Source organism: Anas platyrhynchos, chromosome 21 (assembly GCF_047663525.1).
Source record: "Anas platyrhynchos isolate ZD024472 breed Pekin duck chromosome 21, IASCAAS_PekinDuck_T2T, whole genome shotgun sequence".
Taxonomy (NCBI): Eukaryota; Metazoa; Chordata; class Aves; order Anseriformes; family Anatidae; genus Anas; species Anas platyrhynchos.
The window spans coordinates 11508171-11524660 of NC_092607.1; the positions used below are offsets into that span (position 1 = coordinate 11508171).

The window sequence follows — 16490 nt, forward strand, 5'->3', positions numbered from 1 at the left end:
CTGTTGCATGTTTGGAAATGCTAGATCTCATTTTCTCTACTAATCCTAAATCACATGAACATCTTCTGTAGGAACTACTACTTTAGATGTTATGAATTAATATTAAGATGAAATTGAATTAAATGTACTGATTTTAATGTCATGAATGCACTCATGACTATTTTTTCCCCTGAGAACCATCTGCAATTTAGAGACTCGCTAATCCTAATTAAATGCACTTTTCTTAAGTGTGTGCAAATGAACAGAGAAATCTGCTCAGTAATGCACTTTCATATTTTCCTCTTTTACTAAAAAGGGGAACATGAAACTGTTTGGTGATTTAACACTAGAACTTCCTAGTATGAGAAAATTAACGCTGCTGCTTCGGAGTTGCAAGACATGGTCACCTGAATGTGCCTTCAGCGTAACTCATTAAAAGTATAGAAGCTGCCTCAAACATTTATATTTAATGTTACCACCCAAGTGATCTGAACAGTTATTGCTGTAGAGAAACACTTTAGTAGTTATACATTCCAGCATTTTAGATAGCACTTTTAAGTCCTCAAGTAACGCCCCACTCAGAAGAAACAAACGGCACTAATCAGGTTATCAGGCAAACCAGTTACCACAGGGCTTCGTTGGCACCTTTAATCAACACCAGCAATGAAGATGCACCCTAGATTCATTCACTGGCTCTTTTTTTTTTTTTTTTTTAAGCCCCCCCCCAAGGATATCCCCCAAATGATAGCTATGGTTAACATTAAAGATGACTTGCATAGCTCATGTCTGTTTTACACCCCCCTCTACCGCACCATCATTCAGCACTGCACAGGAATTTAGCAGTAGCAATGTTACCCCAAGCCTAGATGAACGTCCTCAGCAGCAAGACTCCAAGACCCACAGGCACTGTAAGGACTCACTAGTCCCAAAGCAAGTGACAGATCAACATATATCTACATACCACTTCATTTTGTTAGGCTTCCACTTTGAAGTTTCTGTTCTCCCCACCAGCACTGCCTTTTCTTTAGTCAAAGCAGCCTAGCCTACTTCCACAAACTTTAATCACAGCCACCAGTACCAGCCCAGCACAAGAATCAAAAGCTTAATCTGGGATGCCACTGAGGCACTGGTCACCTCTATGTGCCCTTAAATGAAGTTAATTTATAATGAGGATATCATCTGAGGAGCTCTGTTCTCTTGAGGGTGAGTTGCCTTTGACAAGTCTTTTCCAACTGTCTTCCCCAAGCTCCTAAACTGGTTTTCAGATACTATCAAAGGCAATGCCAGTCAGTCAAGCTCCAAGAACACATCAGATCTAGATTTAATTTTTTTTCCCCAGAAGCCCTTACAAATTCTGAAGCTTCAAAAATTTTTTTTTTTTTTAAAAATCCATGCCCTTACTCTTTCTTGTATACGTAAGAACTCTGTTTTTCTTAAAGGAAGAAAACTGAAAAGGAAGAAACAAAAGGTTTCTTCTTTAGAGTTGTCCTCCAAGCCTCAGCCAGATTTCCTGGGAAGTGACTCAGTATTTTCATGAGAGCAACTGAATAGGACATGAATTTGGGTTTGGTTATTGGCAGGTCCTCCTTCTCCTCCCACAGGGGTCTGAGTATGATGAAAGGTCAAGAGAATATGAAATTCCATCCAACTAATTTTAATCTTTAAAAACAAGACACAGAAACCAGTTTTGCAAAACACCAGGTCTATATTTACATCCACATGTAATAATATACTCAACTAAAGTGAAATACATCATAAATTAAATGAGTAATGTGTGCCTACTGCTTGACAACTTCTGGTTTCACCAATTAAAATAAAACAAAATGGAATGAAATAAATACAAAAAAAAAAAAAGAAAAATCAACAATTTGTACCTCTATATATGCACTGTTATCTCCAAAGAAACATACAAAACCAGTAGTATCCCAATAGTTAATACTGATGGGCAAAGTGTATTCTGAAGTACAGGACTGGGCTGCCATGAAATAGAGTCTTCATGTCCATTTTTCCATTCGACCCCCAAGATATCTACTAAAAGCCTTGAGGGAAACTGTACCGGCATGAAGGAAGATTAAAAACACATCTTAGGTCTGTTTGCTTACACATCTTAATACAGCCCTGTACATGTTTTAATCACAGAACCCCATAAGGTACATAGATGATAGTTACAGCATGCATTCTATAAGACTCATTGAAAGATCACGCAAAAAAATAGATTAACCATTTTCCAAGTGAATCCATCTTCAAAAAATAGGCTATAAAAGTGCAAAACTAGGAAAACAAATCTAGATTATGTACATATGGCTCAGCTTATGAACAGGAAAGAAGGTAAATAGTGTACAATTTCCTGATACACAGCACTTCATTACATCGCCAGTTTACAGAGACATTAAAATCAGGTCCCATATTCAGGAACTAAGACATACAACTGGAACATCTCAAGTTGCATAATGAAAAAACAAGAGTTTCTAGGTTTTGCTAGTTTACATTTGCTGTTTGAGGGAAGAGAGTAAAATGAACAGTGCAAATTTTTTTTGTTTGTTTTACTCAAATATATGGAAGTCAAAGCCAGGTACAGAAGAAATCAACTCTTAACTACAGGCTTTATGAGAAGCAACTAGGAACGCATGTCAAATTACACAGTTCTGCTTTACTGGCTGGAAACTGGCCATCTTCCCTTTAGGAAAAGTTAAAACTGCATGTGCATTAGAAAAAACTCTTGTTGTCTTCACAAAAAAATATAAAAGGAGATAATCTCCCATGAACAGGTTATTCCTTACTCATTTTGAACACCCAGTAGATGCTAAAAACAGACATCAAGAAGCTTCCAAGCACAGTCAAGCAGGCTATACCATAGCCACATCCCTTTTTTGAAGTCTGTAGATCCCATATTCATATTGTAAGCCTGTTTGTGACTTGATAGTTCGGACAAAGGTGCAAAGTAGTTTTCTCTAAATGTAACTGTACGGAGTTTAGTAGAAAACTAAACATCTGAAACATTTAGATTAGTATCGTTTCTCACGCAAGTCCTAGGTATTTTCTGCTGTAAAAGTTTGTACGTTGCTAGAGATGTTCACTAAAAAAACTTCTCTGAAGAACAGCAACCAATGCCAAAAGAGGAATCCAACCGTATTTCAGGAACACCACACTGACAAATTCAAATGTCAAGTATTGCCTCATCCACGCCTCTAAAAACATGCTGAAAACAGCTCCAGGAAAGCAGATCCCTCCAACACATTATGGTCCTAACATATACAAGGCAGATCAGCTTAACATCAGCACCGTTGCTTTGATGTTCACAACATTTATAAACTGGACAGTTTTAGACAGTTTATTTGGAAGTTGTTTCAAGAAACTAACATAGTTCAACAGAAAAAAAAAACATTTGAGAAACTTTCACCTTTATGAAAAAGGAGCATTAAGCAAACAGGATTTCAACTTCAGTATTTACAGTTTACCTGAGGTGCAAGGATTATATATTCTTTCAAAGAAACTCTTTTCAGCAGCGCTCAAGTATGTAAAAATATAATTCCTACCTAATATTTGGTCAATTAATTCTAATGAAAAATACTCAAAGTCAATGTCAAGATATACATTCTCCACACACCTTCATAACCCAATTGTTTAGACTACTTTTTATGGCTATTTGGTACAAAATGTTAACAGAACCAATATTATAAAACTGTAGTGTTTTTATATACAGTACAATCACAGCTTAGTTCAGTAGCTTTCACCATTCATTTTCCTCAAGGGATGAACTGCAGATATAATTCCATAGAACATGCACTTGTGTCCTTAAGACCTAGAACAAATCAAAAAAAATAACGTTGGTGTTTGTGTTTTTTGTATAAAACTATAAAATACCGTAACACTTTGTTTGGGAGGATGCATTTTTAAAACAAAGAATTTAATCTGCACCCTTGCATAAGTGTATGTTGAAATTACTATTGCCATATACAGTCTGAATCTATTTCATAACAAATAAAAGCTAGCAATCAAGTCTACTTTTGAAGACACTCAGGCCCCAAGCAGAAATACAGGCAGGAAATTGAGTTAGCTTAAAAGCAGAACTAAGCAAAAATATGTTTAGTAGGGGACAATAAAAGCAGTAAGATTAGAAGACTATCAAGAACTAAAGCAAAGTGTTTTAAAAGCTGTCGGCTAGAGGTCAGACAGCTCTGCTCCCCAGATACGTGAAAATCTTTCTACAAAAGCCTGCATGCTGGTCCAGGTGCTGTAGCACTCAAGAGGTATCTGCTTAAATTTGAATGAGGAAAATGATCTGTAGCTTCAGTATAGAAGCAGCATACACATTTATTTATAGTCTTATAGAGTGCTTATCTCCTTAGCAGCTAAGAATGTTGTGAACACAATGGAATTGTGAAGTTCTGAGATATAGCTACATACTGCAGAGATGAAGCACAGGAATTCAGAATACCAAGCTAATTCTTCTCACTTGACCTGTTTCCCTTAGGGGCTACACCCATCCCTCAGCCAAACAAAGGAAAAGCTATTTGGAACAACTGCTCCAGTACACAAAGATAAACTGTCAAGGAGCTAGCTATCAGGAAACCCTTACTTTTCTATGAAATAATCCAAGAGTCTTGTCTGAGGCAATCCTCACAGTCTTCAGAAGTTGTAAAATGAGTAATGTAGACATCTTCAGGAAAGACTAACCAAGATAACCTCTCAGGGACTAATAGGATTCATGAACTGTGATAACAGGCACTTCCTCACTTCCAGTTCTCTGCATGTTGTTCCCCCGCCCGCATACACTGACTCAAGGGGAAGGCCCTCTTGTTGAACAGTTCCCACTAATACTGTATCTAATTAAAATATTTATCTATTGTTAGGACTTCCATTTCTTTTATGAAAGGAGCACGTATACATTTTTATGCAAAGTAAGCTACTGATGATATTTGAAATAACTAATGCTCTCTGAGTATTTGGTTCACTTCCTAAGAAGAGTTTGTATTTTCAGCTGTTCTGGTTCATACTTTCATAACCTCTCATCACACTGTGCAGCAACGTTTGATGTTATGAGTACATAATGCAATATTTAAGTAACAATTAGTTCAAAAGGTTTGTTTACCGTTTCTTGAAGCAAATGATCAAGTCTTCTTGTCACTTGGTCGAAAGCGTGCATTGCCAATGAAACTTTCATAACTTCGTTTTTGTAGCACGCTGCTAGATAAGTGTTGGTATGACACTGATCTCTTTCCTGACAAAAATAAATTTAGAGGAGTTAATTTATTTCCTGCTAATCTAATTAGTCAGACATTCAGTTGTGAGCAGGTCTATGTCAACATCCAGAATCCCAAAACACCACAAGCTACCAAAATACAACTCATGAGCATGGCCAAAGACAATAGCTACTCCTAGTCCTATTAAAAGGTTATAGGAAACGCAATATCCAGGATTAAGACGAGGAGAAAAATGTAAACATAAAAACTAGGTTTTAAGCTGTATGCACACAATGTCCATCATGCTAGGTTTTGCTTATTTTATTTGCAAGAAAGAGATATCTTTGCTTAACTCATCATACAGTAGGCTTGACTTTAAGAAGGTTTAAGTGCTGCAATACCTTCTATAGCATGATGCCTACATGTCCATTTCCTGTATTTGTTTGAAAATCAAATTCTTAAATGTGTATTTGAAATGAAAAACAAGCGTGCTACATTACTACCTTCATAGATTATGTGGAATTTGTAACACTTTAAATAACCATGTACATCAAGAACTTTAAGTAATTTTCAGTCTAGTATACAGGTAATTTTACATTTATCTAAGACCATTAATTCAGATTTATATATGTGAAATCAATGCCTGTTCCATATCAAGTCTTATTAGCTTAAGCAAGCAGTCAAAAATCACTTCATAAAATAAAGGAAAAAAAGCCAAGAATCATTACTCCCACAGGATACAAAAAGCCCAACTGCCATCCATACTCCATGAAAGCTTTAAATGCAGCATTGAAAAAAACTAGCAAGCTTTAATTAAATTAAAATGGCAAATTTAAATTAATATTTCAACAGAATCTACAAAGCCATTGGAGTGTGTCGTGAGCAATTGTCTTTAATTTGCAGCTTCTGCCAGATCAATCAGCCAACAGGTTATCCTTGATAGCATGTTGCCATTGCAAAGGCAAGTAATTTGAAAATAACACAAACTGAGTGGTTTCAGATCGTTTCTGTCTCTTCAGGGCAACACAGAGTGGCACAGCTTACAAGCAGTAATGGAAGGCATCATGCTTTAATCAAGTTTGCCAAGTGGAACATATTCTCATGACAACTTGATCCAGCATTAAACATGCAACATAACATGTTCATAGGACCTAAGTAACGTTGCCACAAGGCACATGGACCCTTAAAGAAAGGTTTTGGACATGTTTTTATAATATCACCAGGGCTGAATAAAAAGACTACAGAAACCTGCGGGCCTACACCTGCAGTACTTTGCATATGACATCTCACAAAGCACCTCTGTGGGGTTGCAACTCTGAAAAAACAGGGGTACTTCAGCTTTTTTTTTTTTTGAACCAAAAAAGAATGTGCAGAAACTTTCATCTTTACTGTCTCCACCCATGTTAGAACTCTAATACTGAGAAGTTTACTTGTCTGCTACCCATAACCTTCTCAAAAACATCAAGGTTTGGTTTCATTTGTGTACTTCTGGGCAGAATGGTTGGAAAGCCGGGAAAATTAGCCTTAAAAGCCTACATTTTATTGCACAAGGCTTTTATTGAACTTGCTAAGAAAATCCACTGAAGGGGTCTTGTTTCACAAGTCTTTCCAAGGTAAGTAACAGCCATAAAAAGTGGCTCCTCTTGCCCTGAGATGGCATTAGGCAACCAACAATGAAATCATTATTTCTATGACAATGATACCGTCACGTCAGTTGTAGCCAGAGTTCTGAGAACTTTACATAGCAAAAAACAGTAAAAAGTTCTTGACTGTGAGCTACTGACTCCAGGCTCGTACTACAGAAGAGGAAGAAAAGCCTACCACAGATTTTTCTGGTAGACAGGTGGAGCTTTCAAAAAGAAGAACAAGGTGAATTCCAATGAAGTCACTGTTTATAAATAGTATTGCATCAACTGCCACTTCCACAGGCTGGCTTCACTAAGAATACTGGCAGAAGAGAGCCTGTCTAGTCCAGAAGTACAGTAATGCAGCAGAGGGGCAAGACAATAGCCCACCAGTTAGTCCTTAGGGTACAGACTTCCCAAAGTGGTTGAAGCTACAACAGGTATTTTTCCCCCTCATGTTTCCACAGAAATTGACAGGGGTTTATACAATATCATGAGATTCCCTAAAAAGCCCAAATGTTCTTAGCTGCAATTAACCATTAATAAAAAGCCTTGCAAAGCGCTGTAAATTCCACAACAGCATGAACGACTTCTGTGCACAGAAAAGACAGTTAGGAAAAAAAAAAAAGTATTTAATTCTCTCAGATCACTAGGAACCAAGAGGCAGTAGCACTTCTCCCTGTGTCTGTCCTTCTGCTTTTTGTGTGTAGCAGTGCCCATTCCACATTCCTCTGTGCAATTCATTGCACACAGACAGCACTTCACGAAACCAGGAATTAACCCTGCTGAGGTGGCTGTGCAATGCGTCAGCGGAGATGCTAGCTGTTCCTTTATCCTTCCCATAGCTAGGCTGGAAGCAGCGCTATAACACTTTACTTCATCTTTCCCTAATCTACTAGCAAGCCCACAGCTCTAATACACACAAACAGAACAGACTAAACATGATTTTTTGCCACATAACTAAATGCACATAGTGCCTTGCAGTTTGCTCTGACCTAGGGTAACATAACCCTGCTTGTTACAAACCCGGACTACCTCAGAAGAGTAATCTTCTTCTAGAGAATGGGAGTATTCAGAGAGTTGGAGTATTCAGCAGATACCTTCAGAGTGCACACATGCACTATTCACTTCTATAATAGGATCTTCATTTCAAAATTGAAAGTCCTATATTTAAGGCTAAATACATACCAGCCTCAGCTAAACGTCATAAATATCTTCTACAAATAGTAAGACAACTGCTTAAATATCACCCAGCACCTTTTAATCTTGGCCTCCTGCTAAGTTTTGCAAGTGCTAACAAAGCACAAAAAAAATCTCAAAATTACCAGTTTTCCAAATACATCAAAGCATTTATCTCTGCTAGATTAAGCATTTTAACCAGTAAAGCCTTACTTCTTAGTGCAATGAGACACCATAATTAGAATAGCAGAAATATGTTGTCTCGATTTAACGAAGCATTCTGTTCCAACTAAAACCTAGACATTATAAAAATCCACTGAATGATACAGTTTTAAGATTTACATCACAGTTGGTGATTTTTAATACATTGGTTTTTGCAATGGAAGAGAACAATTGTCTGAGGTTTTTTTTGTTTGTTTTTGGGGGGGGGTTGTTCATTTTTTAAAGCTTCTATTAATATTCCAGATTGTCCAAGATTTCTTGTAAATTAAGTAGAAAGGCCCATTCCATATCCTGAATTAGTCAGCATGTCTGGAGGGCTCTGATGAGCAAACAATACATGTTTGACATCAGAAACCCATGGGGAGGAGGGCAGAATTTGAGGAACTTTAAACCTCTCTTTAAAATTCAGAACTTACATGACTTATTCCCCAAAACAGGAGTCTGCTGAACCTGGATTTTACATTTAAAATCCAAGCTTTAACCAGACTTGATGAAATACTAAAAATAGCTTTATTTTCTCTATTGTTTCAATTATCACTATGCATTTGTGTTTTATTTCATTCACCTTCCTTTATAATGTTATAAGACACTAAGTAGGAAGGAGATACGGTACCTTCTATTGTAGAGCTGGTTACTTGGCCATTACTAGATCCACAAGAACTGTAAAGTGATCCAGAGCTATATGGCTCATAGGGTTTGAGAACAGTCAATACATTAGGAGAGTCAACGTCATCCGAATTCAGAAGCCCTTGTTTGGTTGGCAAAACAGAGGATGCAGGTTTGGTGCGAGAACATTCCTGAGGTAGCAGATTTGCATATCTGTTTGCAACACGAAATCTGCTCGTTTCGTATCTTCTGTAATTAGCCACTGCACAGTCAGCTTGTTCAATAACTAACACACTATGTTTCATTCTTTTAGAAGATGTTTCACCATACTCTAGATTTACATTGCCCACAGATTTACTACAAAGATAGTCTCTTCCTCGATGACAAGGCCAGGCAGATTCGTTTAGGTGAGAGTCAAGAGCCCCATTCATGTTGCTGCTCACTACACCAGATTGAGACACTGCCACATTTAGAGCTTTTACTTTAGATTCAGCTCTTTTTACTCTGTCCAATACTGGAGAGATACTGGAACTGGAGTGCATTTCTTGCTGAGGTTGTCTATAGTTATTTGCCTGAGCTCCAACATTACTTGGCTGTTTGTGAAACTTGAGGTTACTTGGGGCTGTGCTGCTTGAGTCAGTCACGGCAAAGAGAGGGACTTTGTTCTGTGGAGGGTGGCATTGCTTAGATTTCCCTGTTTGCAGCAGTTTTTGCTGTGTAGATGGGGAAGCCTTACTTTTATTAGGATTAAAGGACAAAGGAAGCACATCTTTACCAAGCAGAGCTGGAGGGCATCCAGTGCGTCTGGCTTTAGCTAGAGTCTTGTTTCTATAGCCGTTTTTGTTAACGGTGTCAGGATTGTACTTGTGCATCAGCCTCTGGTGCATCATTAGGACTTCTGGGTAGAATGTTCTGTAAGTACAAAATGGGCAGGTGCTGGGTGCTAGCAGGCCTCTAGCAGTTGAAACCACTGAACATTCTTGTGAAGTCCCAACAGATAAGTTCAAGGGCATTTCTTGAGAGTCCGCCATAAGTTTGTGTTTGTAGTTTTCAGGGCACTCTCGCACATCACTCGCATTTTTTCCATCCTTAAAAGCACAAACATACTGGACATCATCTCCCTCCGATTCCACAGAAGCCTCTCTCTCTCTCTTACGTGGAGCACAGGGCTGAACTTCCTTTGTCTCCTTCTCAGTCTTTAGTTTTTCCAAGTAAGGAGCAGACATATTCTCATGCATTTGATTCAAATTGTTACAAATTGAACGTTTGTTCAATTCCCTAGAATCATTTTTCATTCTTATAAGGACTGTGCTGCCTATTGCGTTATTCAAGGACAGAATTTCCTTTTGCTGCTTTGCAGGTGGGCAGCCCTCAGCATCTTTGGCACCATCAAAAAGCCTCTTCAAATTTTTGGTTTCTTGAGCACCATCAGCAGCCAGCAAGAGCTCCGTCTCCTGACTCTGCAACGAAACTTTGCTGTCACCTTTCACGTCTGCTGCACTATCAGCTTGCTTGTCCTTGTGATGCCTCTCTAAATGATACCTCAGTGAAGTTTTCTGTGCTGCTGCATACTCACAGAATTCACATTTGTATGGTTTTTCACCTGAAACACAGTTTTATCAGTAAATCAGTTGGATGCAAATTGATTTAAAATCTTGAATACAATTAAAGACAAGGGAATAGTCTATATCTTACAACAGTAAAATAGCTTTTTCTTTCACCTTTCACATAAACTTAAATCTCAAACTAAGTCATTTAAACTACTACATCTCACTACTTTTGCTAACTACAGTGACATCTTCTGGTTCTGATGAAGATATTTTCCACATGTTCCCTATGTATGGAGATGGTAGCTGACAATATGTTTGGCAGAGATAAGCACGAAGTACAGCTGTGGGTCAACTCCAACAATTTGTAGCCCTTGATCATACCACAAGCATGCTATTCAACAACACAAACGTTACAGTTCTTCTATAAATAGAGCTGTTTCAAAAGAAACATGGGCACGTATTAACAGAAGTAGGAAGAGTTTAACTTTTCCTTAGCCAAGCAAACTGAGGAATAGACAACTTTTTCCTCAGGTAGTAGCAACTAGCAAAAAAACAACTTAATACTTGGAAGGTAGAGGTGTTTTTTTGTTTGTCTAAAACAAACTTTTTGCTAGACTGCCAAAAGCAGAAAGAATTCTAAATTTTAAAACACAATACATGTTGTTCAGAGTATAATAGAATTAGCCTTATTCAGAAAGATTTACATTTAGGTAAATAATGAATTAATTGTAATTGGAACTTTCTCGGCATTAGAGAAAACTTTTTAAACACCAGAAATTGTGAAGGTAACTTATGTTTTTCTTAAGCAAAACCAAATATTCTGTCCTATTGGATTCAGCAGACTTTCTTCCCCTCCCACAAAGCTGAAACCCATTTACCTGTATGAGTTCTGAGATGAATATTGAGGTAATAATTTGAGCGAAAATACTTTCCACAATAGCTGCATTCTCTGGAGGCTCCAAGGTTTTTAACTTTTGCTCTTTCCAAACCATCTTCATTTTTATCTTTGGGAGAAAATATAGCTATATTACGAAGAGCAAATGCAAGTCTGTAGTCCCTTTCAAAACTATAAACAACTGTCTTAACTGTATTAAGGAAAAAGCACAGCATGATGAACCATTGTCAGCTCCTACAGCCTGTGAGCATCTTTGGCTCAGCACTGATGCACACTTGATCAGAAAGCCAAATAGTTAAGTAGGTTTCCAACTGTGTCAAGTAACACTGCGGTTAGTGACTGAAATGAAGAAGCCCCAGAGAACAAACAAGATGTAAAACTAGGCCTCAAAGAAGAAAAAACATCCAATTATCTTTAATGATCTACAGCAGAGAATGGCCTATGTCAAAACTTCATGGAGGTTATAAGCTTATCTTATCTTAAGGGAAATGCTTCAATCAGTGCATCGTCTGGACTGCAAACCTGCTCTGAGCACCCTGACACAACACAGGGACTTGTTCTGCAGAAGGAAGGTGGGGAGAAAGACTGATTCTTTTCTTTGTTATAATAAAATTCAGTGCTAATCAATGGACTGCTCGCCTGTTTAACCGCCACCTTAGCTTTGATGAGCAATCTTTCACTAGAAGCATGAATGCTTAAGCTTCAACAAACAGGAAAGTGTCTGGGTTGCTAGTTCTGTGAGGCACGTTTTCAAGGAACAAATTCACAGATAAAAAAAAGTTTTCACTCAAGTGTAAGCAGCAGTAATTACCACTGGAGGGCGGCAAGTACAGCATAATGTCTAAGAAGAAAGTGGAAAAAACTTCCACACAAGGCACCAGTCAAATCAACATGATTTCTTTGGCAGGTTGAATTGTAAAGACATCAAGACAACTTAAGTAAAATACCCAAGTCAAAGCTAACTAGAACACTACAGTGAGAATAGAAAGAAGGAAACATTTTCCTTGACTAAGATGTTAAAAGCCATGACAGACAGCTTAAAATGGTTCTCTACAGTTCCTGTGTGTTGGAAAGCTTCCATACTGGAAATGCTAAGCATGGCTAAACTCTGGCTAAGAAGAGCCATAGCTGTTTTAAACAAACAGATAATGTCTCAATAAGCATGACTCAGCATCGCACAATGAGAGCTGTTGTCGTTTTGGACAAGACCAAGAAACAAAACAAGAAGCTAACATTAGGTAATGATTTTATTCCTTTATTACTGGAGGCAAAATAAAGGGCTGCACATTACCAGAAACGGAAAACTCGGTCGTGCGTGCCAGGACATTCTGTACGTTATGTCTTTTCTTGAGATTATGCAAGTGTCTGTTCTTTAAAGGCAGACTCAAAGCGTGTCACACACAAGAGTGCTAGATTAGCTACATGTCTTTTTGCTACTCCATTTTGTCCCCAGACATGCAAGCTTTTTCAATTAAGGAATCATTTAGCATCAGTATCACATTTTTCCAGAGACAGTGAGATTCAAAATTAGTCCTGAGTAACATAGATTGAGTCCATCTATTCTGTCAGAGAGAACTGCTAGCAATCCTTCAAGGAAGAATAGTTAAATATATTCCTCTTACATATAGTGTCCACATATTAATAACCTATATGCATGCCCTTACACAACTAATTTAAAGTTGTTTGTTCTGCATTTAGCCTTTCAATTTACATTCCCTTCAAAATAAGCATGCAACCTGCAGATGGAGAGAAAAAAGTTTTGAATTATTCTTCACTTCTCAGGATCCCAACAGCCGCTAATCTTGAGCACTGGACATTTTTCTGCCCTTTCTTACAAGATGCAGAATAAAGTGTGAAAAATGCAATGACTTCAGAAATATTACTTGTAAAATCATGTGCTGGACAAGAATGTAACTGATATATTCAGTAAAACTATGAATCTTACAGGTGGGGGGGGAGACACAAGGCAGACTTTTTCTAGACAGATTATTGTTAAAAGTATTTCAATTATTCAAGAAACCCAAATCATAACTGCAAGAAGGCCCAACACAGCTTCAAAGATCTGAAAACATTGCTGTTCGGACAATTGTTTCCTTCTCTTTCCTCTTTTCCCCTTCTCCCACCATAGCATTTTATATCTCAGGGCAAGTTTTGAAAAATTTATCTAAGAGACAAGATCCATTTTTGGCTTTAAACAGCTCCTGAACTGTATAGCAACAGCTAGTTCAATCCCATGTCTCAAAAATGCTGCTCACCTAGATTAAGTGTTTCAGGAAGGCCATCTTCAGACCCATCTTCAGACCCTCCTTCCATTCGCTCTGTTGCTCCATTTTCATCCAGATTTGCCATTATATCATTACAGCACGTCCTTGAAGCAGCTGAAGTCTCTCCATCAGTCCGCCTGTCTCTCTTATGCACTCTGGAATGAAGGACTAGCTGGTGGTATGTTCTGAAGGCTTTACCACACTCTGAACAGTGTGTCGGTTTCTCTTTGTTCTGGGATAATTTAGAATCCATCTCCATAGAAGGCACTTCACCACTGGGATGTTTCAATTTGTCTTGGGATAAGTTACTATTCCCTGTATAACTGCTGTTTTTATTTACTTTTGACTTCCCTGTATTTTCAGTCTGGCTACCTTTACTTGCATTCCATATTTCACCAAGTTCTTCTTTATCAGAAGAGGAATCGTCATTATCTGTACTTCCTTCTTGCCCGGGTTCTTTAATTTGGCCATGCCCAACTGCAACTTTACCTTTGGTAGCCAGCTGCCATGCTTGATATGTATTGAATGGATCTAGTTCAGCTATCCATTTCACAGGTTTTTGTGATTTGTCATTTTCTGAAACCGAGTTTGGTCTCAAATTCAAGAATCGCAAAAATTCTTCTCTTTGAGTTGTTTCTTCTGGATTAGATTCACCAGTCAATTGAGGACTTTCACCATTGGGTACTGATTCTTTGGTGTGCACTTTACTGTGCTCGATTAGAGTCTCTTTATTGAGAAATAGGAAGCCACAAACCATACAAATTTTGTAAGGTGATGTTATATTTTCAGTTACATGCTCCTGCACCACCTCATTTATTGTTATGGGGCTTTCAGAACCTTGTTGGAGCTTGTTTCTAGAACCTGGCTTTCCAGTATGAGTTCTCATGTGATTTTTGAGGAACCACGGCTCTTTAAATCTTCTTCCACATACATTACACCAATATGTGAAGGAATCTTTATGCTTTTTCATGTGTGCCTCAACATCAAAAGCCTCATCAAATGTTTGTCCACAAACTTCACAACTAAGTTCTTCACTGTCTTTTTCATTGTTTGGAGAAGGCAAATTTGTTCTTACTTGACATTTATCTAGAGGACTAAGGTACTCTGCTTCGACACGCAGGACAGCTGGTTCACAAAGAGTGGGCCTATGTTGAGTTAAAACATGCTTACCAAGTTCTTCAGGATGTTTAAAAGTCTCATCACAAAACATGCAGTCCAGAGGCATACATCCCTCAGCTTGCATGAGAAACTTTTCTTGCAAGCTTTTGTAAGAAATGGTATTTGTTCCTTTTATTGTCATTGAGGCATCATTATTCTCCATCTGTGCACCAACGGTACTGGCTATTCCATCCGGTCCATCCATGTATGCCAAGAGAGGCTGAGTTGGCATGTTTCCTACGTTCTGTTCCCTATTACGTGTTTTAATGTAAGGTTTCAGTTCTTTGGGGGATGTTCACTGATCACAATAAGGACACTTGTAAAGTTCTCCAACATGTGCTTGCAAGTCTGCTAAGCTAAAAAACCTCTGCCAGGAAAAAAAATTGTTTTCCACAAGCAAAAGATTATTTCTTTTTCATTTTTGTCCGTGTTCAGACATCACTGAACGTGTATCCATTGGTTCTCTCAGTGACTGAATGAGGTTTCTTGAACTATTTCTTCTGATTTTTCAAGTCTGTAGAAACAGTCAGTTGCACTTAGTTTTTCTGTACAAACATTTCAAATAGTTGCATTGAGCAAAATATACTCAAGGACAAGTTCAGTGCCACAAAGAACTCCAGCACCTGAAAAAGAGAGAAAGTAGTCAGTAAGACTTTTCAAAAGAAAAGGAAGGCATTGTCTCCCAAATAAAGAACTTCAGGACTAAAAAACTACTGAATGCTCTCGAACACAGCAGGCATAATTTACTAGTCAATGGGGGACAGGTAGAAGATGCTCGTCAATTTTCTACCTACCAAGTTGAAATAAACAGTATGGTCTTTAACATCCATGTACTCCATTAGCTTGGCCTACTGCTTTGAGATTGTTATATAAAAGCAATCTTTTATTTATTATCTACTCCAAGTCTACTCTTATTCATCTACATAAAGCAGCTGAAACCATATTTCAATCTGTGCATTAAATGAATTTGTGACAAATGCAGCAAGCCAAAGTAACCTTTCCAAGAACCTGCAAAACCAGAGTTTGGAGGCAGGGTAAAAACTGTGCTCATCTGTTTAGTAATAGCTGTTGAGCAACCACACCACCATCATCACCCCTCGCCAAGATTAGACAGCTTGGAATTAGCATTCATAGTTCTAGTACACAATAAGCGTAAGTACAAATCCTTGTATTAACAGCTATTCTTTAATACCACGACAGAGCTTTTAATATCATCCACAGATTTACAACCTTTGCCGCAATTTAATCAACTCAAATTTTGAAATAGCCTAACGATACAGTTCCTTGACCAGTAGTTTAGTATTTAAAATCATCTAAGGGGCTACTACTACACTTAGAAAGGAAATGCTTCCAATTTCAAGTTGTGTGCAACAGAAAGTGTTTGTTTTTATTCCAAAGTGAAAGTTTCAGATTCCATGTGATTTAAAAAGGTTATGATATACTTAATCACATCTCCGTAAGAACCATTGGGTCTGCTAGCAGCAATTAATGGCTGCCACTCTAAGGGTTGTCAAATTATAGTTTTGGAGTTCAGGATTCTTCTTGGTCAAATTTGGGGGTAAAGAAAAGGTTTACCAAAATAATACACGACCATATAAATTGAATGGGAAATGCACCTCATCTCAGGATGTTTCCTGAATGTTTGCATAAATATCTAATGAAAAGAATACATGTAAAATTTGACTCAAGCCTCAAACTTTCACAAATTATTTCATACGAGACAGTTGGCCAGTGATTCACATTACTTGAATTAACGTCACAGAATACAATATGTACTGTCTTCTGCTATACGAGCTGTAGAACAAGATAAGTAGGGTTTTTTTTGTTTA

At 37.9% G+C, this 16490-nt stretch overlaps 1 protein-coding gene across 7 annotated transcripts in view; it reads right to left on the bottom strand.

Moving 5' to 3' along the window:
• Window positions 1-1664: 1664 nt before the first annotated feature.
• ZNF217 (zinc finger protein 217) overlaps window positions 1665-16490 on the bottom strand; it is a 28414-nt gene continuing 13588 nt past the window's right edge. For all 7 annotated transcript variants that reach the window (XM_021276662.4, XM_072026552.1, XM_072026551.1 and 4 more), the window contains 5 exons: window positions 13495-15284; window positions 11223-11348; window positions 8802-10397; window positions 5072-5200; window positions 1665-3781 (listed from right to left, as the gene is read on the bottom strand). In XM_021276662.4, the coding sequence (XP_021132337.2) occupies window positions 5091-5200; window positions 8802-10397; window positions 11223-11348; window positions 13495-14893 (3231 nt within the window). In that variant the 5' untranslated portion in view covers window positions 14894-15284 and the 3' untranslated portion in view covers window positions 1665-3781; window positions 5072-5090. The remainder of the gene's footprint in view (window positions 3782-5071; window positions 5201-8801; window positions 10398-11222; window positions 11349-13494; window positions 15285-16490) is intronic.